A 27189-nucleotide genomic window follows, 5' to 3' on the forward strand; every position below is an offset into this window, starting at 1 on the left:
AATATTCTTATAATTACACATTGTGCTACAACTTATTATATTATCATGTGTAAAATTTACATGAATGCAGGTCTAATAACTGAGTTTAGATCCATATTAGATGTAGATAACATGATGATGACTAAATCCTTGCTATAAATTAGGGGTGTAAAGTAGTCAATTTCTGTCGGTTTTTATTTATTTTTTGACAATAATTTAACCGATCGTTCCGTCAATTATTGACGGTTAATCCAATTATTTGATTAATCGTTTGGTTGTCACTAAATATGTTTTGAAAATAAACGACCGAGTGAATGACCGTTCGTTAGGTTTTGTCGGTTATTTTTTATGGCCCTAGCTATAATTGACTGCACTGGAATATTCCCGTGCTAGAAACTAACCTACGCTGTAAGTTTAGTCGGACTCGAGAATCCTAATTATTGTGATATTATCGTCAATTGAAATCCGCCGACCACAAAAATACATCCCATAAATAAATGTGCTTGCTCATCACGCTTTCACCCGTCAACACTCCTGGTTTGCTGTTACTTTTACTTCGAAATAGTCTCAGCTTGCTCGCCCAAAATATTACTACTTCGAACCCTAACCCTAGTTTCGCCGGTAAAATCTCTGCATCGAGAATCGACTACTTTTGAAGCAGTAAGTTTCTCACTCTTCGGATCTGATGTTTTCGTATTAGGTTTTTATTTCCAGCCTTTGATTTCGTCATGCTTTTTCCTCCTTCGTGTTTTGTTGATGAATAGTTGTTTCAATGGTTAATTATTGATTGCTTTGTTAGTTTTGGTCAACGAGTTCTTGAGCCTTGAGGCCTTTTTTGGTTTAGTATTGCGTTTTTTTTTTTTATTAATTTGATATAAATCGTGTTTGTTTTGCGAGAAAATTAGGCGAGAAAGTCATGGAGTTTCAATTTCTGAGTGTTTTGAGTTTCCAGGATCTTATTTGGTGTAATTTGCCTTTTGTGTTGTTTTCTTTTTCGATAACCTTGATTCTTGTGAAGGACCCCGATCCAATACTTGCTTGTATTATATGGTATTGGCTTTATATAAGGAAGTTTAAATTCATGTTTGTCATTATTTGAATTATAACTTTTAGTGCTCAGGATCCACAAAGGTTTTGCTTGTAGGTTTAGATTCTTGTGCTGTATTTCTTTTTTGGCTTTTTTCCTCCCTTTTGTGCATGTTCTGAGACAGTTTTCATCTATTATCAGATGGCCACTAAACCACTTGCAACTGAGGCAATTGCTCTTACGGAGAAGAAAATGGATATGGCTTTAGGTGTGTAAAAATCACAATGTTGCTTAAACGTCTACTCTTCTTCTAATTGTTTATTGATATTCATTGTTCGTGATTTCTTTTCCCGTGCATCTGTCAGATGACATCATCAAAATGTCTAAAAATAAAGGAAGCAAGACTAAGAGGCCGCCGAGGATTCCGGTAAGGAACTTGTTTGACTTATTGCTATAAATTCTTCTAGTTTTTTGTTAGTATCTTAACATGTGTTTGTTTTCTAATGCATAGAACAAAAGTCAGAAGAACTTCAATAATGCTGCTCAACAGAAGTCCTTTAAAGTGCGGCAGTATATGGACTCTAGATCATCTCTTAGACAGGTATGCAAGCTGATGTGGCTTTAATTCATTGGATGTTTTGCCTATCTGTGGCTTGACGTTATGTTCCTGACATTGAGGATTTTGTTGGCTCATTTCATTGGCATCTTGTGACCAGGGAGTTTTAGCTCAGAGAAGATCAAATTTCCAGGGTAATCAATTTCCTTTTGCATCTGAGGTTGCTCGAAAGGCTCCAGTTGGTTCTCTTCGCAGCAGACCTTTTAATTGTAGTGTGGTTCCTGTCTCGAACAAAGCAAGGTATCGAACTAACATTTTCGCACATTATTTTGTAGCACAAATTTTTTTTCCCGACTTGTGGATAAGAGTGATGATGAGGGCATCAATAAAATTTTATCTGACTGCAATGTAACACTACTTATTGCAGGTAAATAGCGGTCATCTGCTCAACTGGTTAATTTTATGTCTACTCAAGTAGTGTTGAGGAACTGCCTAATATATAATTATATGGGGCAAGTGACCAGTTTGGGAGTCTTTGAGCTATTGACTGCTTCTACATAATATGTCATCGAAATTGTGTTCCTGGCTGTCACCTCCATGCTCATATTCGGTGAAGTTTATTTGTTTGGTAGAGTGTGCACGTTTTTTGGTTATGAATTTGATGTCGCATTGGTAGTGTTAAATGATGTGATTTGGAGAAGAAGATTGATAACTGAAAATGTTTAGTGATTTGATCCATGGATCCAACATAAAGATTGCAAAGAGATCTCTCTCGTGTTAAATCTTCAAATTTACATTCTTCCCCCGTTTGTTTCTCTGTAATGATTTTGTCACATCTGCCAGCTGCATCAGCTCTGTGGTTTTGGGTTTGACGAACTCATGATTATTTTGTGCTCTTAAAAGGATTCAGATCATGGTTTCTTCTCAAACTCTCATATTTGATCTAGTCTCATGAAATAACAATTTATCTGGAGAGTTTGATTGTTGTATGGATGTAATTGCTTCTGCTGGTCTTCGATTTAGCTTGAATGTTGGTCCACTGTGGTTTGAGTCCTTAAGGAACTGAAGATTTTTTGAATTGGGAAGACTTGGGAGATGATCCTTCACTGAAGTGTTTATGTGGAGACTTTTTGGATTCTGGAAGTTGTGCTGTTTTTTACTCCCATGACGATCGGTACTTTATTGTTTCACATTCTAAGAGCCTCTCTCATTTTAAATGTGAGTGCACTGTATATGGTATAAGGCGGCCTGAGTGAAATTGACAACTCTTTTGATGCTTAGTGGGAGAGACTTGCATCATGAAACAAGAGTTACTATTCTGACCTTGTATGGGTCTTACCTGAAGTTTATCTTCTTGGATAACGAAAGTGTTAGAATTTTTGGTGCTGTTCAGTGGCTTTATAGAAGGCAATAAGGCATGGAGCTCTGTTCTTCTGTGCTGCTTTATGCAGTCACCTAGACTTTTCTAGAAAAGAGGAAAATATGCCGAAATCTTGTGTCTTGATGGTTCACTTGTTCGTATTTCCTTGCATGGCTGTTTGGAGGCTGGTTGGGAGTGTGTCTTCTTCTTCCTTTTGGGCAGATCAGAGAGTCGGTCCTTCTATTTGTTCCGTTGGTAACCCGAGCTCGAGATTCTCCCCTTCTGTTGTCGTTACATCGAGTTAGCTGAGGGCTTGAACTCGGATCGTTTGAATAGTGTAGAAGCTTTTGTGTAAGAAAAAGAAATCAGAAGCAGAAGATTCTTAAGTTTTATTGAAGTGACTGCAACTCCTGAAATGGTTTGTCGTAAGAACCACAATCTCAACTGAGTTTGTTTTTTTTGGCCGGTGTTGGTTTTAGAGAAGTTGATGGAGTAGGTGGTATTGTGGAGATCATTGGCGGTTGGAATCAGCTTATGATAGTTGTGTGTGTTGAGTTCTCCACTTATCTTTTTCTTATTTGGATGCAGGGTTGGAGCTTTCACGATTCGGAGGCCTGCTAATTCAGATGTTGCTCCGAAGGTAAATCTCTTTCACCAAACCGTTTTTGAATATATCGCAATATTTATTTGAAGATTTTATCTCATTATATCACTGAAGAGATTCAGAAAACTCTTCTTATTGTGTTGTAGTCAATGGATTTTACTAGTGGATGTTTTTTGTAACTGACAAATTGGTAAATGGAGTAACGAGTAAAGTATTTTTTATTGCTATGGTGAATGAACATCTTTGTTTTTCTAGTTTCCTCCAATGGTGTTTTTTTTGATTTCGTTTTGATAGTTTGCTCCAATGCTATGTTGAAACTATATTTCTTGTTAACCTGCCAAGGTAGATTTTGTGTTTGTGGGTTTTGATTGAATAGCATTTTTGAGACCTCTAATTTTTGTGTGTGAGCTTTGTTTTGGGATCCCAATCCATGTTTCATAGTTATTTTTCTGGAAGACAAAATGTATCAAATCATTCTGGCGTTGTGGTGGTCTTCCCAAAAGATGAGGGTAGCACTTTCCTATTTAAGAAAGAATGTTTATGTTCATAGATAATATATGATGTTCTTGTTAGTTATAATTCGGAGCTTGAGTGTGATAGTAAGCTTGTCTGGTCTTTGACAGTGGTATCTTTTGTGTTCCATTTGGTAATTTTTTTTGGACATGTTAATTGTCTGAACTAGGTCGGTTTTACTATGTCATCAATAGTGATTTTCGCTGCTGATCAATTGAAGATAAATTGTTTTGTTGGTTCTGTATTTGTTGTACAGCGGCCAGTGGAGTGGAAGCAGCAACAAGGGATTTCTGGTGCTAAGCAGAGGCCTCAAACACTGGATTCGTTATTTGCCAATATGAAGGAGCAGAGGATGAGGGTGATATCACACCAGAATAATGCTCCGAGACACAATGGAGGTGGTGACAAACCCAGAGTTCCTTGGGCAAGACGCCGGTTTGGCAACTAAGATTCCCATCCATTGAAGATTTCAACTAGATTTGTTTTCGTGGCGCTAAAAGAACCAAGTGCCCAGGTAGCTGATTGTCCTTTTGGCCTTCTCTGTTTCCTGATAATGCAAGTTCATAGGGGAGGGCGGCCAATTGGCCTATGGATATGATAGTGTTTGTTTGGTTTTAAATTTTTTTTTTGGTTGTTTGGTAAACTGAATTCAAATAATGCCACCGTCTTTCACTTTTCTTGGCGTTGTATAGAACTATAGCAGTCTTCTATTAAGGGGAATCATGGACATTTTTCTTGCTCAAATGTTCTTTTGGGATCTGTTGTGAGTTCCATCTGAGATGCAACTCAAGAATTTGCGGGTCGATTTGTCCTTTCCACTGGAGAGTTCAAAAACATGTCGTCATTAAAAAATCGATATGTAAGTAAATATAAAACAAAGGTAATGCAAACTTTTTGAACCGTGCTTTACAATATTAAGAAAAGTTTAACATCGCTAAAATAAAGATTTATTCTTAATTCAATATGTAATGATTAGGATTTAATAAGACTGCGTTTTAAAATCTTAAATGTTAGAACGATAGTCAAGTTTGGGGATGAAACCTATTTTTGTTGCAAAGCCCCTTGTAATTTTTTCGAACTACAACCTAAGCAGATGCAAGAACAACCTACACACACACTACCCGTGAGTATTACATCACAGGTAAAAATGTGTGTGGTAGAGAAAACTTATATACTACTTAAGAGGAACACACACAACCGATGTGGGAGTTTTGCCCCTTGTAATTTTAGTAAGACTTCAAAAAATTCTAAAATTTTTGAAAAATTATATTTACATTTTGATCATTTTTACGAATTCAATAATGTTTTTTTTAATCAAATTCACACATGTAAAATGTATGGAATGTTTTTGGTTAAATCAAACGGTTTAAAATTATTATATACTTTTCAGGTTGAATTTGATTTTTGTCTCGGACAAAAAATACATTGTTGATTCATTAGGGCTGATTACACATCTATAATTTTTAAAAATAAAATATATTTTTTTGAATCCAACATGGTTCACTACTTCACTTTTACCAAAAAAGAGAATAGTGTCTCCAATATTTGAATCGAAACACAGCCTAAAAAGTTTGAAAGTGGTGAGATGAGACTAAAGGAGAAGACTTTTCAGCCAAATTCTCGCGAGTTCATAGATTTTCTCAACATTATAAATCGGTGCCTATATTCGCGAACCAAACACTCAATCAGGCTTTCAAACTACGTCGTTTTTATTAGCCGGTCGCGTCTTCTTCATTTCAAAACCCAACAAAAAACCAGTACCTCAATTCAATAGAACGCGCTTTCACTTCTCTTTCTGTAGAGCCGGCTTACCGTTTCCCGCAGATCTCCCTTTGAAAACGTTGTCGGTTTTTCGTTTTCGGCGGAGCTGATTCAGATCCTGGTGATCTGAATCTGAAGCAAGTGTCGACGCCGTTAATCCGTAGATATTCCTTTTTTTTGAATCAATGGAGAACTTGATATCGTTGGTGAACAAGATACAGAGAGCATGTACGGCTCTCGGTGACCACGGTGAAGCCAGTGCATTGCCTACTCTTTGGGACTCTTTGCCCGCGATCGCCGTCGTCGGTGGCCAGGTGACCTCTCTTTTCTCTATAAACGCACAAAAAGATGGATACAGTGCTAAGTTTAATGTGTGATGGAGCTTATAGCTCCGCTTAATGATCAGATCTGTTGTGAGGAGAGAGAAATAGAGAGGAAGCGAATAGAAGAGAAGTTGTGTCATGTTTATGAATTGAAGGGTAACAGAGATAAAGTTGACGAGTTTGCGATCGTGTTGATCTATACACGATCGTGATTTTCAGGATCTCCCAAGCATATTCTTTGTAAACAAATGGAAAGCAGAGTTTATTTGGAGATAATATTTATCTTTGGTTTCTCTTCAGTTGAATTCAAATGTGTTTTGACTATAATTGATAATTAACTTTTGTTTAGATATGGAGGATGTGTATCTGGGGTGATAAACTTTTAGTTTTCAAACTTCAGTTTGAAGATGGAGTTTACTGACTAGACTTTTTCTAATACTTGTTTTTCCTTGATTGTGAATTCTTATGTCCATGGCATCAGGTAATTCCCCCGTAAGAATAGTGTTCGTAGATTATAATAGTTTGAATGTGCACTTGTATGCTCAATTTCTAAACACATTTAGTTAATGAATGACTTATTATAAGTCATGGGATAGGGGAATATTAATGTTGATTGATATATAATTGCAACATTATATTTGGTTTTTCTGATGCTCTGCAGAGTTCTGGCAAGTCCTCAGTTCTGGAGAGCATTGTTGGCAAGGACTTCTTACCTCGTGGCTCTGGTAATATACAACATGGATACTCTTGGCTATAATGTGATGTTAGTATTTTTCCTTTAGTTGAGAAATTAATGGATGCTACACATATATGCAGGCATTGTCACTCGGCGTCCTCTTGTATTGCAGCTTCATAAACTTGATGAAGGCGGCAGAGAGTATGCAGAGTTCCTTCACCTCCAAAGGAGAAGGTTCACAGATTTTGGTAGATTTCTTTACCTTTTTTTAAAAATTTTTTTCTCTCTCCCTAAGCAGTATTAAAATTTCCCTGCCTCATGTTAGTTCTGTAACTTCTGTTAGTGTGAACTTTGTTTAGGGCCTGCATGCTTGAGTCTTTGTATTCATCATGACGCGTTCTTATCATGCAGATAAGTTGATGTGTGTAATACTCTTCCATTTTAATGGTCTAATGTCATATCATCTGTGCAGCTGCTGTGAGAAAGGAGATTCAAGATGAGACAGACCGAGAGACTGGGCGTACTAAACAAATTTCTAGTGTTCCAATTCATCTCAGTATATATTCTCCTAATGGTAAGTTAATAATTTAAATATGTATAAATATAAGCATAACTTTTCTCACTTCTAGGCCTCTAATTCATTCATTTTCTCCATTCCCTACCCCCCAGGCCCCCACTCCCCAATTTTTTTTTTCACTCAATAGCTGTTCATCGAAATTATATCTTTATTTTCTCTGTTTGGTGAATCCTCGCAGTTGTCAATTTGACGCTGATCGATCTGCCTGGGCTTACAAAAGTAGCAGTTGGTATGTCATCTGTGCTTTAACTATTTCACATTTGCGCTACCTACATATGTGCTGTCTTCTTACAACAAACTCATTGGCCGAATTTAAATTTGGAACTATGGCCGCTTTTTCATTAGGCTGAAAGAAATATCTGTAGTATTTGTTATCATAAACTGTGACTAATAGAATGTCTTGGCAATACAGAGGGCCAACCAGACAGTGTAGTGCAAGATATTGAGAATATGGTTCGTTCATACATTGAGAAGGTACTTCACGGATGCAAGCATTCTTTTTTCCCCCCCCTCTTTCTATGCTTTGGAATGACTTCTCTTAACTTGGAAAACTCTTAATCCCATTTTATTATCTCGGTATCTCTCGTAGACAGGCAAAATTTCGTCCTAAAGCTTTTGCAGTTTATGTTGATTTCTTATAAATATGTCTCGTATACTTCAGTATCGTGACCAATACTTCTAGTAAATAACTAATGAGGCCTTAACCCTGAAAATACAACTTCGTCTGTTTGTGGAGAAGAATTTTGTTTCTTACCTCCTCCCACCTCTACCTTTTGCTTTTCCCTCGAAATGAGAGGATGCAAAAAACAGTCTCCTTGTATTTTGTAATGATTTCATTTGCTGAACTTTTTGTGCAGCCCAACAGCATTATTTTGGCAATTTCTCCTGCCAATCAAGATCTTGCTACGTCAGATGCAATCAAAATCTCTCGTGAAGTGGATCCTACAGGTATAATATATTTTTTCAGTTTCTAATTTCTTGGTTTTTCTGTGCTGTATGAATGTTTTGTATTTTCTCCCATGAAAAAAGGAAATTGCAATTCTTATGTAAACCTTTTGAGCTTTATTTTGGGTGGGCATATTTTGAAGTATTGTAATTATTCAATTTGGAGCACATATTATTTTTATGTTCTGGTACTTAGTATACTCTTATTAAATTTTCAGGGGAAAGGACGCTTGGAGTCCTTACAAAGATTGATCTTATGGATAAGGGTACTGATGCAGTTGAGGTAAGTTGGCTCTGTTTTTCATTTTGATACAGTGACGTCTGTTTCGGAATCAGGACGGAGAATCAGTTTACATAGTTTATAATTGAAAATTTCATGAATTGAGGGAATAAGTTAAGCACAGGGGGGATGGGGTGAGGGAGAGGAGTGAGGGATTTGCATATTTGGTCAAGGTAGAGCTCTTTTACAGCATTAGTCATTTCTGCCCATATCACTAATGACATAATGCATATATATATATATATGAGAAGGCAAATTAAATGATGTGAAACTGTGGTTCAGTTTAACCTTTTCTGACTGGTTTTTTGCCTAGTCAAATGAAATGGTGAGGGACCAATGCTATATGTGGTTTAGCCAGTTAATATACTGCAGTTTTAATGCATTGCTTATTAGTTAATGAAATTTTATTAATCGAGTATTAAGTCTAATGCAATTAGAAGATAAGGTCTTCTATAGGATATTCTGTGCTCCTTGTTGGCATATCTAAAGGTGCCTGTTATGGCTAATGTGTCTGCCATATGTCCTCTGCTGTCACTCTTGCTTGAATTGAGAATACCTAAACTTTTTCCATGGTGTATGGGTTCTTGTAAAGTCATGAAAAAGGGTGTTACAAAGATGCCTGGAGATTGGCCATGTGCACAACTCTCTTGATATGTTAAGTTATTTTATGTTGTGTTGAAGAGTTCTTTTCTTTTTTGCACCATCTCCACCCAAACAAATGGGTTTTTTTTAGGTGTTATTTATATTTCACTCATGATGTTATTGGATACGAAAGGACAAGGCCTTGTTCTGCAATTTAGTTGAAGAATTTTTACTTGTACCTGTTCAAGATTTGAGACATTGTACAATCTCATACATTTCGTTCTTAGCAGTTGTTGTCTTTTGCATTCTATACCTTCTGAGTCTCATGTTGGTTTATTTAGATATTGGAAGGAAAAGCTTATCGGCTAAAATTTCCATGGGTTGGGGTCGTGAATCGCTCACAAGCAGACATCAATAAGAATGTTGACATGATTGCAGCCCGACGTAGGGAGCGTGAATACTTTGCCAATACTCCTGAATACAAGCACCTTGCTCACAGAATGGGTTCTGAGCATCTGGCAAAAGTCCTATCAAATGTATAGTGAAAATTGTTCTGCAGTCTTAAGTTTCCTTTAAACAAATGCTGCAACTGCTGCAGTTTGGTTATAATAACTTAATCATAATGTTTATCATTGCAGCATTTGGAAACTGTTATCAAGTCCAAAATCCCAGGCATCCAATCCCTTATTAATAAAACAGTCGCTGAACTTGAAACTGAATTGAGTCGTCTGGGAAAACCAATTGCCGCTGATGCTGGAGTAAGTGTGCACCTTATTTCATAGTTGTGTCGTCTTACAAATGTGTAGATTTCTGGGATAAATCTGATCAGTTACAAGGCTTGTATTTCTTTATCTTTCTGGGAGCTGGCAATGTTATACAAGAAATTCTTCCAGACTAACTAATCCTTGATGCTTATGCAGGGAAAGTTGTATTCTATCATGGAAATTTGTCGGCTTTTTGATCAGACATTCAAAGAGCATCTTGATGGCGTGTATGTGCACTATTTCTGTTTCATTTTTTAATTCTCTCTTCTTAGCTTGGTTTGCTTTTAGCCATCACGTATGTGGACTTAGCTTGTAGAGCTGTTAAATTCTGATATGGTTACCATTTGTTACAGGCGCTCTGGTGGTGATAAAATTTACAATGTTTTTGATAATCAGCTTCCTGCTGCCCTGAAACGGTTGCAATTTGACAAGCAACTATCAATGGAAAATATTCGCAAACTTATCACTGAAGCTGACGGATATCAACCTCATCTAATAGCTCCTGAACAAGGATACCGTCGTCTCATCGAATCTACCTTAGTCACTATCAGAGGTCCTGCTGAGGCATCTGTTGATGCGGTATGCACAAAAATTGATGACGAAGGAAACTAATTTCTTTGTATTTATCTAGGTGTTTCTTGAGGGTCTATTTTTATTTTTGGCTTGTCTTGATCATATAGTTCGGGTTCATCTATCATCATTCAAGTGGCATTGGGGAATCTGATCTATATAGTTCGGTCTTAGAATGTGGCTATTGTAGGAAGTTGCCACCTCTGGCCTTCTTTTTTCATATATGGAATCATTAATGTTTTGAAGGCGGAGGCGTGAAAATTGCTTTCATTTGATGATGGATCATTTTGCTAATTGGTTATTTGAAATTCCAGGTTCATGCCTTATTGAAGGATCTCGTACACAAGGCTATCAATGAGACAGTGGTAAGTTCCTGTCCATGCGATTTTAATTGCTAATTTTGTGTTTTGATTCCTCTGTTAGTAATTTTCCATGGGACTTTAACGAAAAGACCTTCATTTTTTGAATTATATCTATTACTGTTGTCTCTGACCTCAAAAAAGGTTCTGCTTATGCTTCTAGTGTTGCTTAATAGCCCTTACGCAATAGGTGACACTGCTGGCTCTGGTTCCTGACCACCTAGTTGCCCAAAGCCTGCCTTGCCTCCTATTCTTTATAGCTTTTTCCTCCCACTTTTGCTCTGTCTTTTTTTCTACTAGTAATACTTAAACCGGCTCCCTGAAGATCTAGAACTGCTCGTGGTGTTGGTTCCTGACAAGGATATGAATTGACTAGCTCAACTGCTTATTCAACAGACCACATTTCTGATCCCTATTTGCATTTTAGTGGGTTGGTCTGGTATGAGAAGTTATGGGAAAGAGTATATTACAGCATCGCTAATTCGTGAATTTCTAATGATCGCCGTGTTCCGCATGCTGGATCTTCTACTATTCTATGTTCTTCCCGAAAGTGCTTTTAGATGTTTACCAATATAAGCATAGAAATGCATTTTAACTCTATAAAGAACTTTCTTCTCTGTTTTTCTTTCATGAATGATGGCTTCTTTTTTCTTATCTTTTTTCTTCTATTGACCTTTTTGTCTGGAAACGGCATAGAATTATGGGTAGACAACTAAAGGGATTAGGAAGAAGTAAATGAGATGGTTTATTATGGTCTATATTCATATTTAACAAGCGTAAAAACTTAAGCTTTACAAGCAATATCAATTTATTTGGCACTGCACTTTTTTGAACTTTTTGAAGCTGAGATAAGGAATCAATTATAAATTCAGCGAATCTAAGTGTAAAAGTAATGGGTTGATTTGTAAAAAAGATTTCTTCCTGTTTGATAGTTCATGTGGCAGGTCTTTCTCTTCAATTTTTTGAGATTTTTGTTCATGTGCTTCTAAGTGTTTTTTTTTTCCTTTTGCATTTATAATTCTTCATTGCTGTTGGATGAACTCTTTTTATGCTGACTTGCAGGAGCTAAAGCAATATCCTGCTCTGAGGGTTGAGGTTGGGAATGCAGCTATTGACTCACTTGATAGAATGAGAGAACAAAGCAAGAAAGCCGCACTTCTGCTGGTAGATATGGAGAGTAGTTACTTAACAGTTGATTTCTTCCGGAAACTTCCTCAGGATGTTGAGAAGGGTGGCAATCCAACACATTCTATTTTTGATAGATACAATGACTCATATCTTAGGCGAATTGGTAAGGTTTTGAGATTGAAACCAGCTTTTCATAAAGTATCTGATGCTTTGACCTTCTCTATCACTTTGTAAAGTTCGGTACTAACCACTTGATTCGCTTCTCTCTATATATACAAACAGGAACAACCGTTTTGTCATATGTTAATATGGTCTGTGCGGGTCTTCGAAACTCCATTCCCAAGTCTGTGGTGTATTGTCAAGTGCGTGAAGCAAAACGAAGCCTACTCGACCATTTCTTCGCCGAGTTGGGTAAAATGGAGGTGAGAACAGATTTGTCTTCTTACTTATTCCATTTAAGCGTGGCTTCAATGATAAGTGCAATTAACTTTTTTGAATGAAATTCTTTCAGCAAAAGAAGTTGTCATCATTATTGAATGAGGATCCAGCAGTCATGGAGCGTCGTGCTGCTCTTGGCAAGAGGCTGGAACTATACAGGGCTGCCCAAGCAGAAATGGACTCAGTTGCTTGGTCAAAGTAGGTACAAGTATGGCAGTATTTCAGGAGAAAGAAAATCTCTTTTACAGGTGAAATTTGATTGGGAGGCTGTGTCAATTCGTTCATTCATGGCTAGTCAGTTCTACACGAAAGATGAAGAGGGGTGGTGGGGTTGGACTTTATGTGCTATATATATGGTAACCAAGACTATAGGAGTGGATTTTAAATGTTATTTTTTTTTTTTGTCAAATACCATTGAGAAGTTTGATTCTCATTGGAATCGAACATTGAACACACATATACTTAATCCAGTGGATTGTTAATTGATCCATTGCTCGTTGGTTTAAATGTTTTGTTATGTGATCACTATTCATTGCCCTCCCTTGTTATGTTGGACGATTATATCTTCTCTGTTATATGCATATCTTTATACACCGCCTTCTCATTCCTGATGCCTAGGCCCTTGTTTATGGACATGGGTCTGCTTATTGTTCGGCCCATCATATTAACAATTAATGTTACTACTTACTATGATAATTTGTAGGACCTGAATCTGAAATGGCTGATGAAACATTTGTTATAAAAATCACCGCGGGTGCAAGAAATCAACGGACCCGATTGAGAAGGTAAGGGACACGTGGGGCTGATGGGCTCATGTTTGTGTCTTTGGGACGCTCCGCTCCTATAAACCGTTTTAAGGCGGGTGCAAGAAATCAACGGACCCGATTGAGACGGTAAGGGACACGTGGGGCTGATGGGCTCATGTTTGTGTCTTTGGGACGCTCCGCTCCTATAAACCGTTTTAAGGCCGGCAAAACAGTTGTAGACGTGTCAATTTATGATTGGGTAGACGGTAACAGTGAATTTTGTTAGTTATATAAGTCGTTATTTCAGGTGCCGCACGTATTCAAGGTCCGCAAATTAAGCGAGCTGTTTAACCAGAATTTCAGGATTTAAACATATCTAATTAAGATTCAATTTGGAGTAGAGGAGATAAAGATTAAAGGAGAACTAACAACTTGGCATTAGGCTAGTGGTTATATCGTCGGGAGGTGAAAAATCCCTTAGGTCGGGCATGTGAACTTATGAGAGTTGTGAGACGTAATTCTTTGGAATTTCTTGGGTTCCGTGGGCCGAGGGCGTGAGTCTGCTTCTTGAAAGGGATAAGAGCTTTATTCTAAACCTCATGACTAAATTGATGATCCGCTATGCGTTTGGGATGGCCATCACAGGTTTAAAACTGACCCAGGGGTCACAAAGTGACCGTTGGGCTGGGCCTTTCCGGTAAAAAAAAAGATTAAAGAAAATTTGCTAACCATGGAGAAGTCACTTGGGCTAAAACTAGTATTATAGGCCCCCAAAAGAGCTAATGGGCCGAACTCGATGAGAAAGCCCAGCCCAAAACGCACTCTCTGAATGACGAGGCTACTTTAGGCATTTCCAATACATTACTCAACTACACGGTACAAACCCGCCATTTCCCACTCTCTATTTCTCTCACACTCTCTCTCTCTCTCTGTATCTTCTTCAGTTCTTCCTTCTCTCGCTCTAGCTCTGCAAGCAACAATGTCTTTCAGTCTTCTTGATGCGATTCTCTTGATTCTGATCACCGTATCTTCACAAGCAAAAGCTCTTCCACCCCCTCAAAATTTCTGTAACTTCTCTGTTGATTTCCCCGACTACAATGCCCAGGCAAGCTCAGATTCCCCTTCTCCTTCCCCTTCCCCTTCCGCTTCTCCTTCTCCTTCTCCTTCTCTTTCTCCGTATCCTTCTTCGTTTTCTTCTACTGCTCCTCCTCCTCCTATTTCTAATTCTTCTTCTCTGACAGTCGCTGAACATCCACTGTTACGTCCATCTAGACCTCTAGTACCCGCATTCTTTATCATCGGAGATTCGACTGTCGATTGCGGCAATAACAACTTCCTCGGTACCTTTGCTCGAGCTGACCGACTTCCGTATGGTAGAGACTTCGATACGCACCAGCCCACTGGACGGTTCTGTAATGGAAGAATCCCTGTTGATTATATTGGTAAATCATCACTTCTTTTCTTTTCTTTTTTCGCTCTTTCTTGCGCTCTGATTTAATACCAAGAATAATATGAGGAAGGAAAAAGAAAATTGAATCGGGTTTTGTTTGGCTGCTTCGTGGGTTTTATTTGTGTTCTTGGTTTCACTTATTTTCTAGCGTTCTTGTTTTTGTCCTGTTTGGCTGCTGATAATTTGGGGAAATTCGATGATACACATTGGGTCTAGTTTTTCCAGTTAAATCTTTTTTCAAGAAATGAAGAATTTGAAGAATCGAGAACTAGGTTTAACTGCTTCAAACGAAAATCTTGGGTAGGTGAAGAAATTGCTGAGAATTCAGAACTGTTTCCCATTATTTTCTTTACATTTTCTCAGCAGCCAAACAGGATCGTGTTTTCTTTTAAAAACAAAGAAATTGGGAATATTATTTAGTGCTTAAATCTTATTATTTTCATGTTAACATGATATGGGTTCTACAAGTTTCTCACTAGATTTATAATTTTTTTGGGTACTCGGTTGATCAGCTTTGCTTCTTGGACTTCCCCTTGTACCAAGTTATCTTGGCCAGTCCGGATCCGTCAATGATATGATTCGAGGAGTGAATTATGCATCTGCTGGTGCTGGGATTATTTTCAACAGTGGATCAGAATTGGTAAGCTGTTTGGTACTTTGGTTAAGTCTGTCCACAATGTCAGTTAAGATCTTCACTAAATGTCCAGCATTGAAATTCTGTAATTCTAAACCCTAAGTGGTACACTTAGTCTTCAATTGTTTGTGATTAAGATCGACCATAATGATGTTGCAGGGTCAGCGCATCTCCTTTACACAGCAAATTCAGCAGTTTACTGATACTTTGCAGCTGTTTATCTTGAACATGGGTGAGGAGGCAGCTGCCGATCTTATTTCAAAATCAGTGTTCTACATCTCCATAGGAATCAATGATTATATACATTACTATCTGCGTAATGTATCGAATGTCCAAAGTGTGTACACATCGTGGAATTTTAACCGTTTCTTAGCATCGACAGTGAGGCAAGAAATTAAGGTTACAATCTCAATCTTTATCTTTTCCTCTCATGTCATTATGTATTTATGGAATCATCTGCAAATGTGATTAGCTATATATGGCTTGGATGTGAAAAAAAAGTAGGGAACAACCCATCATTGACAGATTACCCTTCCTCCTAAAACGAAATTCCTCCCGTATAAATTCTATTGTTGAAATTCCTGAAAATCATTTATGACAGAAAAAAGAAACTTCTTCTGATATGTCATTTATGATGATTGTGCAGAACTTGTACAACCTAAGTGTCAGGAGAGTGGTGCTTATGGGGTTGCCACCTATCGGCTGTGCTCCTCACTACTTGTGGCGATACAGAAGCGACAATGGGGAGTGTATCGAGGGGATAAACAACATGATCATGGAATGCAACTTTGTTATGAGATACATGGTTGAGGAGCTCACACGGGAGATTCCTGATGCAAACATCATATTCTGTGATGTTTATGAAGGCTCCATGGATATAATCGACAACCATTTACGTTATGGTATAAATCATTCGAACCCGTTTTTTATTGGAACTTAGCCTATGTAGAAGTCGAATTTGACGATCTTGGTTCTGCTATTTCTGTCAGGTTTCAATGTCACCACTGATGCTTGCTGTGGATTAGGGAAGTACAAGGGTTGGGTCATGTGCTTATCACCAGAAATGGCTTGCAGTAATGCTTCTAACCATATTTGGTGGGATCAATACCACCCCACTGATGCAGTGAATGCCATCTTGGCAGAAAATGTATGGAGTGGCTTGCATTCGCAGATGTGCTATCCGATGAACTTGAAGGACATGGTTTCTCCCCAAGACTAATAATCTGATGGAAAGTACTTGTAAATTTGCTCAACAACTGGTACTGAAACTCATGTATTCTTCATACTTACTGTTCATTTTGTAAAAAGGAAAACAGCAATATACGAGTCAATCTTTGACAGACTCCTTTTCTTTCACTAATTAGTACCATCTTCTACATTTGATTTCAGCATGAAACTTGCAAATGCAGTAGTGATTTCCCTGTAATACAATCAATTTACAAATGTGTTTGAATTCTTTTTAATATAGGAAAGTTTTTTTCTATGAGGAGAGGATTGGGGTGCTTGAACTTCTAATCTCGTGAAAATTGGAATGCTGAAATTGTTTTTGTAAGCTTGTTCGAATTTTTTTTTTGAAAACGGGGAGGGGGATTCGAACTCTAATCATCAGGGTGATACACATCATTCTTACTACTCCAACTAGTGATTCGGGTGTAGTTTGTTTGAACTTTTAGTTGTTAAGTAATGAGAGAGGAGTGATTTTTCTTCAAATCCTAATTTGGCTGGTCTAGTGAATGAATTTTAAACTAACTTGATTTGTGTAATACATAAACAAGTTGTCTTTAATTTGTTTGGATTGTTTCTTAAAGCCTCTTACAAATAAAAATCTAACTTAACTCATAATCATACTAAATCTAATTGAGCAGTTATACTAATACGGTAATCCCGGGCGGCCGGGTAGTGTGGGCCGGAAACCTTATCCCAACCCATTAAGAGGTGCTAGCCAGGCCCATTTTACACGTACATTATACTATTACTAAACCTAATTGAGCAGTTATACGGTAATACCGGCCGCCCGGGAAGTGTGGGTCGGAAACCTCACCCAGCCCGTTAAGAGCTGCTGGGCCAGGCCCATCTTACACTTCTACATCATCCTAAATTGGAGATATAGTCAAGGAGTTTTATGTAATTTGGTAATTCAACAGTTTTTCATTACGAAACTATCCTCTCCCCTTTCCGCAATCCCATCATTACCCGCGTGATTTTTTTATTTTCTTCTTCGTTTTCGCGTCTGATCTTCAAATCGCAGCAGCCTGGCGATTATCTGAGTTCTAATACACACGCAGAACTGTTCCACATAACCCTAGATGTCTGTAATTTTCAGTTTTTGTTGAAACCGGTCAGGTGATTTTTGTGTTCCACCGACTGATCCTCGGATGAGTTTGATTTACCTCTTGCAATTTTCGTCTTATTCTACTGAATTTGTGTTTCGCTAGCTGATTTCTGTGGTGCGTTTGATGACATTTTATGTGTATGTGGTGTAGATTCTTGGTTTGGTCGAGCTGGTTCTTTATTTGACATAATGGAGGTGGATTTAGTCACGAGTGGTTTGTTGGAAGAAGAGACTGTTGGACTTGATGACAATAATGTAAGTTCTAAATTTGATGGGTCTGCTACTTTTCTGTTTTATGATCGTATTAGTTCAGGGCTATGTCTGTGTGCTTGAATTAATTATGGCGTCTGATTTCCTGATTACTTGTTTAGATTTTGGTAGTTTAATTTGAGAGCCAAGGATTGAATTAAGTGGAAGTGGAGATCAATGGCTGAGATGGAAAAATGTGGGTTTAAAAGATGTATGAAGTATGATGGTGGTGTAAAGTATTATTTGGTTACGGCGTGCATAGTTTAGCTGTTTCTTGCTAGTCAAACATGATGTTTAGAATATAATTGAGTACAAAAATTGCATTGTTAATTTTGGATTTAGACGTTTGATGAATCTTATATTATGTGAAGAAATGTAACGTGCAGGATAACGCAGATTTTGAGGGTGAAAGATGTGGGATATGCATGGACATTATCATTGACCGAGGGGTTCTGGACTGCTGCCAGCACTGGTACATCTCTTTAGATGTCTTACTTTGATTTTCTCCCTAGTAATTGAATAAGATGATCGTAAACAGAACTTTCGTTGTCAAATGCATCAACAATAAAGGTCTTAAACTTTCCGGACAGAGTGTTCACTAAAACAAGGCGTGGTTATTGGAAAACTAAATTATTAAAGTATTCTGTCACAGATGCCTCTGTTTTAGAAATTAGATTCCAATGAAGTATCTTAAAAAGAGAATGGTTAGTTAATTTTATTTGGCTAGTGATGTTATAAATCTTCGGTTTATCCATGTTTTTTTTGTGGAAGTCAGATTGAGTTGGGTAAGCTGAATTGGTTTGTATTACCGTGGTATTTGTTTTGGGAGTTTTTCATTCTCATTCTTCTCAAATACTGCAATTGAATTTAAATATGCATGTTACAAATTGTCTTAGTTGCGGTTAAGGCATATTCTTTATTTTTTTTGCTTAAACTTTATGTATGGCTGGATGGATCTAATTGTTTGAATTATGTTGAAATTCATGTCAACTTACAGTGGCTTGAGCTGAATGCATGTCTTGTTAATGATGGGGCTCCATCTTCCCAATTTCAGGTTCTGTTTTGCATGCATTGACAACTGGTCTACAATCACAAACCTTTGCCCACTTTGCCAGAGTGAATTTCAAATGATCACCTGTGTTCCAGTGAGTGATACAGAATTGTTTCGGGTTTTCTTTCTGACACAATTTCCTCATATATGCAAGCTATGTGCATAGCCATTAATTTTGATATACTTATGCATCAGCGACTTTGTCACCAATTCATTATTTTCTTTATTTTTCCTCCTTTTCCCATATAAGTTTTGATTCTACAAATTTGTGCAAAGTGTGGTTAGAGCATAATAAGTTCTCTTTTCCTACGAAGGTGTATGATACCCTTGGAAGCAGCAAAAGTGATGAGGAGTCCTTTTCCAGGTACATTTTTCTGTGGAAAACTCATGTGCTTCTGCTAATCTCTTACCTTTCTTGACCAGAAGCCCATGTAAATCAGTAAATATGTGCTCTAGTGTCCTTTGTATTCTATTAACCTTCGAAATTTGCGTAAATTTTTTCCCCTAATTTTCTTATTCAAAATCAAGTGATTAAATTACTGATATGCACACTTCTTATGGGGTTCTCATCTTCAAATGATGCTTTAGTTATAACTCGACTACTGAGATACTGTGAAGAAATAGTTGTTTTAGAAGTGCTAAGGATTTTTCCCATGTTGAAAATTCCACTATACTAACTGGTTTCTTATATATGCAGATATGATGATTGGTGCATTGAAGGGAGGAGTAACACACTGTCGTTTCCATCTTATTACATAGATGAGAATGTAATTATCCTCTTGAAGTTGTCTTCTCAATTTTTTGGGCAAGTCGTTGTCGCATTGAGTCTTTCTGGTCTGTTTTGTACTTAGAGGCTTTGTCAAAATACTGACCTTAGCCAGCAGTATGAGGAACAATACATCTCTTAAATGGTATCTAAAATCAGTAAATCATGTTTTACAGATGATTTTAATGTTCTGCATGGTGTCCTATACTTTTAAGGTAGATGTGCTTTAATCATATAATTGTAGGTCTTTGCTAATTCTCATGTGAATTTCTCTAAGTGTGCTTTCGTAGTCTGCTTTTATTTTATAGTAAAGATGATTTTTTTCAAGGTGTTCATGCATATGTGAGATAGGGTGAAGTTATTGCTGGCAAACATTTTTAACCATGGGAGAAAATAATGACTGTGGCCTTTTCACAAAGCAAATGGCTTGATGTCAATTGGTAGCAGGTCATCTTGGTTGAAACAAATGTGAATGTTATTTTATTTTTTCTTTCTTTCAAAGAAGATATCCCACATGGGAGTACATGTTATTTCAGAGCATAAGACTAGTTCTCTTATTATTCTAATATTCCTTCCCTCTCATTTTCAAACTCAGTAAGATATCTGATTTGTAAGTACTATACCATTGTGTAGGCAGTTATCTGCTTGGGTGGAGATGGTTGCAAGATTCGAGGTGGATCTACGACTATGGAGGGAGATTGCAATCTTGACACATCAATTGCTTGCGATTCATGTGATATTTGGTAAAATTTGGTTCTATAATCTGATTGTTGATAATTCTGTTTGATTCTCTAGGCTAATGAAAATTATGGTGAGTGAAATTTTTAGGGTTGATTTTTCTTTGAATTAAACCATTAACAAACAGGGAATTGTGAACCCTCTTATCTCTGTGCTGACGAACGGTTATTAAAATATATGTGTGCATCTCCTAAGTATTAATAAGACTTCCTGGTAAAAAAAAAAACAAAATCCTGCAATTGTCTGTAGTTCATACATTTGTTTTTTTAAAACCGTGATCCCAAACACTCATCCTATACAGCTGGCTACTTGCTGCTCGCCCTATCTCTAAATAGGCTTATGCACTCTGCTCGTTACCGCTTATCAATGAAGCTAGGAGATGGGCCTGTAGGACGTATTTATTGAAGAGAAAAACAAAGATGTTGTATGTAACATGTATGGGACTTGAGTCAAGGTTCTGATTTGAAAGAGTATCTAATATTTTAGCTGGTTCTTAATGACCATTTGCCCTTTAATTTTTCCAGTAAATGTTCTAATATTGTAATTCCCGGCTATGTTTTTTGTACTCGTGTTTTCCTTCTGATAATCCGTTCTTTGTTCTTTTTGGACATAATCCACGCAAAAAAATGATTATAATTTTATCTTCGTTCTGTCCTTTAATTGTTTATTTCTTTCTCTCCATTTCTGTCCTTTAAATTATTTATTGGCTTTTATGGAGACAGGTATCATGCTGTCTGTGTGGGTTTTGATCCTGAAGGCACGTCCGAGGATACATGGTTATGTCCAAGGTTGCTATTAGATTTGTTTCTTGTTGTCTTGGTTGAGTGTGGTTGGGTTGATCTATTCTGCAGGATCCAACACACATTGTTCCCATCTCATATGGAATTTATACAGCAATATTGGCATGAAGTAGCTTGTGTGGACGGCCTCAATTAATTTTTTTTTCCCTGAATCTCTGCTTGAGACTTGAGTATAGCATTAGTACTCTATATTTAGCTTCGTGACTGGCCTCCACTTTTTTTGCAGGAAGCTTATAAGTGTGCTGATATGTTTTTTTTTTTTTGGGGGGGGGGGGGAGTTCGCTTAATGTTTGAACATTGTTTTTGGGCTAGTTGCAAATCAATGTAACTTGAATTGTGTTATTAGAGGTCTAGATTCCTTTGCTTGTTAGTTTGCATTTACTTGGATGATGTGGAGCGTTCTTGCTGCATTTATTAATACATTTTAATTGTCAAGAAAAATCTTGACCTAGATATCAGTAAGTTTGAAGGGAATATCAGATCTTTGGTCCTAGCCTCTGAGGGGCTTGTAATTTACTTCCCTGTGTGTTGTTTGTTAATAATTGTTACCAGAGAAAACAAAAAGAATCCTGTGATCACATCTTCCTCTGCTAATTTTTTGAGCTTGGACCTAAAATTATATATTTTTGTTCTCTACTTCTCTCTTCATATGTAAGTGTGTATTTTTTAAATAGACATTCCAGTTTTGGTTTTATTGCAGATGCGCAGTTGGTGAAGCGCTACAAAAAACTGATCTTACTTCAGAACAGAAGACATTCGACCAGTGTGCTCCAGAAAATGGTTATTGCGGACTTCTTGCAGAGGCTACTTTGTCTAGAAAGGTCTCTGTACCTGTTTATGATGAAGACAAGATGGCTGTTATTGTCTCAATGGCTGGAGGAGATCCAGGAACTAAAGAACCAGGTGAGAGCGGTTCACTTCATGAAGTCTCGCAACAATCTGTTACAACTTTGAAACAGAAGACATGCCACCAGCATGCTAAAGAAGGTACTCATAGTGAGCACTTTGCTGAGGCTACTTTCTCTGGAAAGGTCTCTGTAACTCTTGCTGATGAAGGAGAGACAGCTGTTGTTGTCTCAATGGTTAGAGAAAATCAATCCACTGCAGAACCAGATGACTTTGGATCAAACTTCACAGTTGATGAGGATCTCAAAGTCATATCATATGATCCTGATCGCTATAGCTTGAAGGTGGAAGAACCGTCCGTTGAGAAAACTATTATTCAGCCAATCTTGGAGTCTCAGGAACTGGATCTGTCCTTATCTCATCATAAGTCTTTTAGTATGCCTTCTAATTCATTGGTGATTGATAAATTAAAGTCTGGATCTGATCATGGAACGATGAATAAAATGAATAGCTCTAAAGGTGTTGAGAATTCTTCAAGACAGACACTCAATGGGTTGTGCGCTGCAGACAAACTATATGAAAGTGAATCCAATATGGATATTCATCTTGGTTTATATTTGGGTTCCTTTTCGCCAGGTAATTTTTCTCAGGCATCCTCTTGTTCTTTAAGTCGAATAGTTTAATGGCCGTCATAGTGATCATTTTAAGAATATTAGTATGATTTGCATATCTGATGATGGCTAAATGCCACATACTTTGATATCCTTCTAGTTAATGATTTGAGAAATAATGCAACTGGAGACAAAGTGACTGGAGGAGTGAAGCTGCAGAATGCTGCAGATGACCTCTTGTCAAAAGGTATGAAAGAAAGTAGTTTTAGGAAAAATTTATTTTCCTTTTTCCCCCTTCTGGTGATCTTTTGGCAGTGGAATTGCAATTATATTTCTAAGTCTATTGAGATTTATTGAATGCATCTGTGTACACATTTCATCTCATAGTCTCAGTGCTAGAATGTTTTCAGCTGGCAAGATTGTGCTTGATGAGAAAAAGGATCCTGCCAGAATTATTGGTGTGAAAAGAAAGGATGCTGATTGCAGGTAATTTTCAGTTAAAGTAGATTAGCACTAATTTAGTTTCCAGGCAGTTGCTATTTGTGATATGCTGAGTATATGAATGTTCCACTGATTTTCAAATTTGTTACTACATGTAGGTCCCAAGTTTTTGGCTATCTGTTTGTCTTTCTTTCTTTTTCTGTGTGATTTCTTGATGTTTTAATTTTGTTGCTCATAGGAGTGATGGTGATGAAGAAACCAAAGCAAAAGCCCAGACTGACATTATTGTGAAAAAAATTAGGTCTGAGGGAGATTTTCAATTGATTCCTTCGAAGAAGCAAGCTGACACACCAATTTCAGTTGATCTAGGAAAATGCTCCCCCCTGAAAGCAGTTTCTGGAGATGATGAAATGAAATATTATACAGAAAAGAAAGCTGTTACTTCTGATATTATGAGTATAGTACAGGGGACCAGTCAAAGATCATCAAAAGAGTTTGAACGATTGATCCCTGCTGATGAATGCTCAAAACAAAGAGAAAATGTGGCCTGCTTGAGGGTCAAAAAAATTATGAGGAGAGCTTCTGAGGATAAAGACTCCTCAATAGTAGTTCAAAAATTAAGAAGAGATATAAGAGAAGCTATTCTGAACAAGTCTTCAAAAGACATTACAGATAACCTCTTTGAACCAAAGCTTCTTGCCGCTTTCAGAGCAGCTATAGCAGGGCCCAGCCCTGAATCTGTTGGTAAGATATCACGATTGGCCATGAAAGCAAAGAAGTCCATATTGCAGAAGGGTAAAGTTCGTGAGAATCTGACAAAGAAAATATATGGGAATTCCAATGGAAGACGAAAGGCTGCATGGGACCGTGATTGTGAAGTTGAATTCTGGAAGCATCGCTGTGTGAGAGCTACGAAGCCTGAAAAGATTGAAACTTTGAAGTCGGTTCTAAACCTCCTACAAAAGAGCCCAGAGGACCTAAAGGCAGAGCAGGCACTTGAATGGGAGTCCACAAATCCCATCCTTTCTAGATTGTATTTAGCTGATACATCTGTTTTCCCGCGCAAGGATGATATTAAACCCGTCTCAGCGCTCAAAACTCCTGGTAATCCTGTATCAGATAAAGAACAACTCATTTCGGTTGAGAATAAGGTTTTACCGAAGGTCGGTATTCCAGTGACTACTACAATTGCTCCATTCTCAAAGGGCAACACTGCTTCCAGTAAAGCGAATTTGAAAAAACAGAAAGAAAGTTCTTCCTCAGGTACGCAGAGAGAAGTGGTTAAATCTGACGTCAAACCTGATACAAGAAAATTAGCTCTGGAAGTTCTTGCAAGGAGAAAGGTTGATGCAGGCAAGAATGCAGTGTCTGGGAAACAAGAAGACAGTGTCATGCTGAAAGGAAGTTATCCCTTACTTGTGTGTAATTTGTTCTCTCTTCTTAGGCCATTTTTCTCCATCTACTATGTGATTTTATTTTTATGTGTTGCATATAATTCTCTTTTTCTAAATTGCTGTGAGCAGGCTCAGCTACCAGTTGACATGAGACCAGTATTAGCTGCCAGCTTCCATAATAAGATTCCCATGTCAGTTAGGCAGGTATGCAGTTCCCCACGTCTTTGTTTTTCCTTAAATATTTGGGTCTCTCCTTACGTTAGATGGGTGATAACCCTCCTTGAAATTTTCTTTATTTTGCTGTTGATACACTGCCAGATATGGGTTCGTGCCTCGTGATTTTCCACATGGGGGGAAAAGTAATAAGGTGCAGAAGATGTGCATCAATTAACATTAGAACTTACCACTGTTGAGGGTTGTTTGGTTTCAAACCTGCCTGTTTGTCTCCAAATACATGGTTTTTGTTGCCATGCCCACACTCGTGGCCCTGGGACAAAAAGGGGGAAGATCGCCTATAAGGGTAGTATAGTGTTATATATAAGTCTATCTTAGAAATGTGTTCTAAGATTTTCTCTTTTTTTCCCTATATGGAAACTTTATTTTCTTTTTCGTTTCTTTTTCCTACTGGAAATGCATGATTGATTCAACTGTCATTGAATGCCCATCCTTCTTTCTCAGCATGGCCCTTGCAATTCTATGGCATGTGCATCATCATTATCAACATGGTCATATTATTGAGAAGTTTTAAACGTTTTTCTTGTTAGTTTGCGTTGAGCTGGTTCTTCTCGCCCAGGATCTTGCTGGTGACCTGTTTAAGTTGCTGATCACTCTGACTAAGGTTGTAATTTGTTCTACAGACACAGCTTTACCGCATGGCGGAGGGCTTCTTGAAGAAAGCAAATCTTTCAGAGATCCGCAGAACCGCAGAAACTGAATTGGCTATAGCTGATGCAGTCAATATCGAGAAGGAGGTAGCTGATAAGTCAAACAGCAAGGTAGTGTATTTCAATCTTTGTTCCCAGGAAATATTGCATCGCTCCGATGACAGCAAGTCTTTGAAAGCCAAGGAATCAAATCCCTCACCTGAAGTAGCAGTAGCGATTGGTGGCTCAAAAGAAACTGCTGATGAGGTTCCAATTGATCCTGAGGTCACAGATGCATTAAGAACTGCGGGCCTTTTGTCTGATTCTCCGCCTGGTAGTCCACATCAGAGAATGGAGGTTCCCAGTGATGTGGACAATTGTTCTTTGATTGGGCAGGAAGGGCCAGAAAATGTCTTTGAAGTGGATTCTCATCCAGAGATAGATATTTATGGTGATTTTGAGTATGATTTAGCAGATGAAGACTACATCGGTGCAACTGCAATGAAAGTCTCGACGCAACCAGCAGAGGAAGCCCTGTCAAAAGTGAAAGTAGTTTTCTCCACACTCAATTCTAAAATGTCAAATGATGTTTCAGATTCTGAAGATCGTCTTAGGCCTGAGAATGGTATACCTAATTATTCTCCTCACACCCTGGAGAATCACAGTGGTACAGCCATCGGAAGCTTCCCAACAGAGGCTGAGACCAAATCTTATGTTCTTTCAGAATCCTTACCTAAAGAAGAAAGTGGAGAACAATCCGATGCAGAATGTGAAACATTATATGGCCCAGACAAACAACCACTAATAGATAAATTCCCGGAGCTGGTGGAATTTCCAGCTGAGAACAAGATTACTCGAGATGATGAAAATCATCAGTTAAATCAATCAGGAAAAGCATCCCAGTTTGAAAGTGAGGGCTCCAGTGAGAAAATTGTTGTTGCCTCTTCAGTTGAAGGGAATCTACTCCATTCTCAAACAAGTGAGAATGTTCCGAGGAAGGAGAAGATGCCCGATGCCGACACTAACCAGCAAAACGATGGTGTGAAATCTGTATCTAAGAAGGTATTATGCGCGTTACCAATTCAATAGTTAATTTTATGATGCTCTGTCTGGTAACCAAGTATCTCCGGATAATCGTTTCCTCCCTGCACATTCCCTTTCTTGTTACCCATTGATTCAAATTATGCAGGTTGAAGCATACATTAAGGAGCACATGAGGCCACTGTGTAAGATTGGTGTGATAACAGCTGAACAGTATAGGTGGGTAGTGGCGAAAACGACTGATAAAGTTATGAAATATCACTCCAAAGACAAGAATGCAAATTTCTTGATCAAGGAAGGAGAGAAGGTGAAGAAACTAGCCGAGCAATATGTGGAGGCAGCCCAGCAGAAGGAAAAGAGCCATCCTCAATGATGGTTTTTTTTTTGTCTGATAATTGCTGGGTTGAACCCTAAGAATCCTTGATACTGCCATTCTATACTTGGAAAATATTTGGTAGTAATTGACTACCAAATCTTGGAACTTTTTTCAGACATGACATGAAAATGACAGAAGGCGTAATTGTTGAAGTCTTCAATATAATATAACGAATGAATCATCTATGGATTCTTAAGGCTTCAAAATGTAATTTTTCTTGTCAATAATTGCGTAAGGTGCATCTCACCCTCCTCACTATTTTTTTTATTGACTGCTGCGTTCCGATTCTAAATAGAGTACTATTTTTTTGGTCAAGTATTGTTTTTGGCTTAATTTACAATCTGATGGTATGAGTTTAAGCTCACAATGTAGTGTGGTTTGATGGTACGAGTTTAAGCTCATAACGGTT

General features: G+C 37.8%; 4 protein-coding genes across 6 annotated transcripts; all 4 read left to right on the top strand.

Moving 5' to 3' along the window:
* Positions 1-508: 508 nt before the first annotated feature.
* On the top strand, positions 509-4783 carry LOC119987162. Its single transcript, XM_038831959.1, has 7 exons — positions 509-639; positions 1208-1274; positions 1372-1433; positions 1518-1607; positions 1723-1862; positions 3511-3562; positions 4296-4783. Exons 2-7 carry the CDS (start codon positions 1208-1210, stop codon positions 4485-4487), a joined length of 603 nt encoding a protein of 200 aa, XP_038687887.1. The 5' UTR covers positions 509-639; the 3' UTR covers positions 4488-4783.
* Positions 4784-5740: 957 nt separating this feature from the next.
* LOC119987199 (dynamin-related protein 5A-like) lies at positions 5741-12983 on the top strand. The gene is made up of 16 exons (XM_038832017.1): positions 5741-6114; positions 6785-6848; positions 6940-7047; positions 7272-7373; positions 7555-7605; positions 7789-7850; positions 8234-8324; positions 8540-8604; positions 9525-9719; positions 9822-9941; positions 10104-10174; positions 10301-10526; positions 10832-10882; positions 11939-12167; positions 12287-12426; positions 12516-12983. The coding sequence occupies exons 1-16, from the start codon at positions 5986-5988 to the stop codon at positions 12642-12644; spliced, it is 1833 nt and encodes a 610-aa protein (XP_038687945.1). The 5' UTR covers positions 5741-5985; the 3' UTR covers positions 12645-12983.
* A 1105-nt stretch (positions 12984-14088) lies between these two features.
* LOC119987379 (GDSL esterase/lipase 7) lies at positions 14089-16685 on the top strand. Its single transcript, XM_038832269.1, has 5 exons — positions 14089-14630; positions 15151-15278; positions 15432-15671; positions 15919-16174; positions 16262-16685. The coding sequence occupies exons 1-5, from the start codon at positions 14168-14170 to the stop codon at positions 16489-16491; spliced, it is 1317 nt and encodes a 438-aa protein (XP_038688197.1). The 5' UTR covers positions 14089-14167; the 3' UTR covers positions 16492-16685.
* Positions 16686-17421: 736 nt separating this feature from the next.
* Positions 17422-27032, top strand: LOC119987008 (uncharacterized protein At4g10930). Of its 3 annotated transcripts, none has more exons than XM_038831694.1 (15): positions 17422-17615; positions 17756-17859; positions 18225-18325; positions 18908-18998; positions 19219-19268; positions 19602-19671; positions 20304-20413; positions 21131-21196; positions 21909-22690; positions 22826-22912; positions 23076-23151; positions 23345-24524; positions 24630-24704; positions 25358-26425; positions 26553-27032. In XM_038831694.1, the coding sequence occupies exons 2-15, from the start codon at positions 17794-17796 to the stop codon at positions 26775-26777; spliced, it is 4047 nt and encodes a 1348-aa protein (XP_038687622.1). In that variant the 5' UTR covers positions 17422-17615; positions 17756-17793; the 3' UTR covers positions 26778-27032. The 3 variants fall into 3 exon arrangements, with proteins under 3 accessions (XP_038687622.1, XP_038687623.1, XP_038687625.1); XM_038831695.1 differs by having other exon boundaries at positions 18240-18325; XM_038831697.1 differs by lacking the exons at positions 17422-17615; positions 17756-17859; positions 18225-18325; positions 18908-18998 and having other exon boundaries at positions 20308-20413.
* The last annotated feature ends 157 nt before the right edge of the window (positions 27033-27189 follow it).

The sequence above is a fragment of the Tripterygium wilfordii genome, chromosome 20 (genome assembly GCF_013401445.1).
Source record: "Tripterygium wilfordii isolate XIE 37 chromosome 20, ASM1340144v1, whole genome shotgun sequence".
Classification (NCBI taxonomy): domain Eukaryota; kingdom Viridiplantae; phylum Streptophyta; class Magnoliopsida; order Celastrales; family Celastraceae; genus Tripterygium; species Tripterygium wilfordii.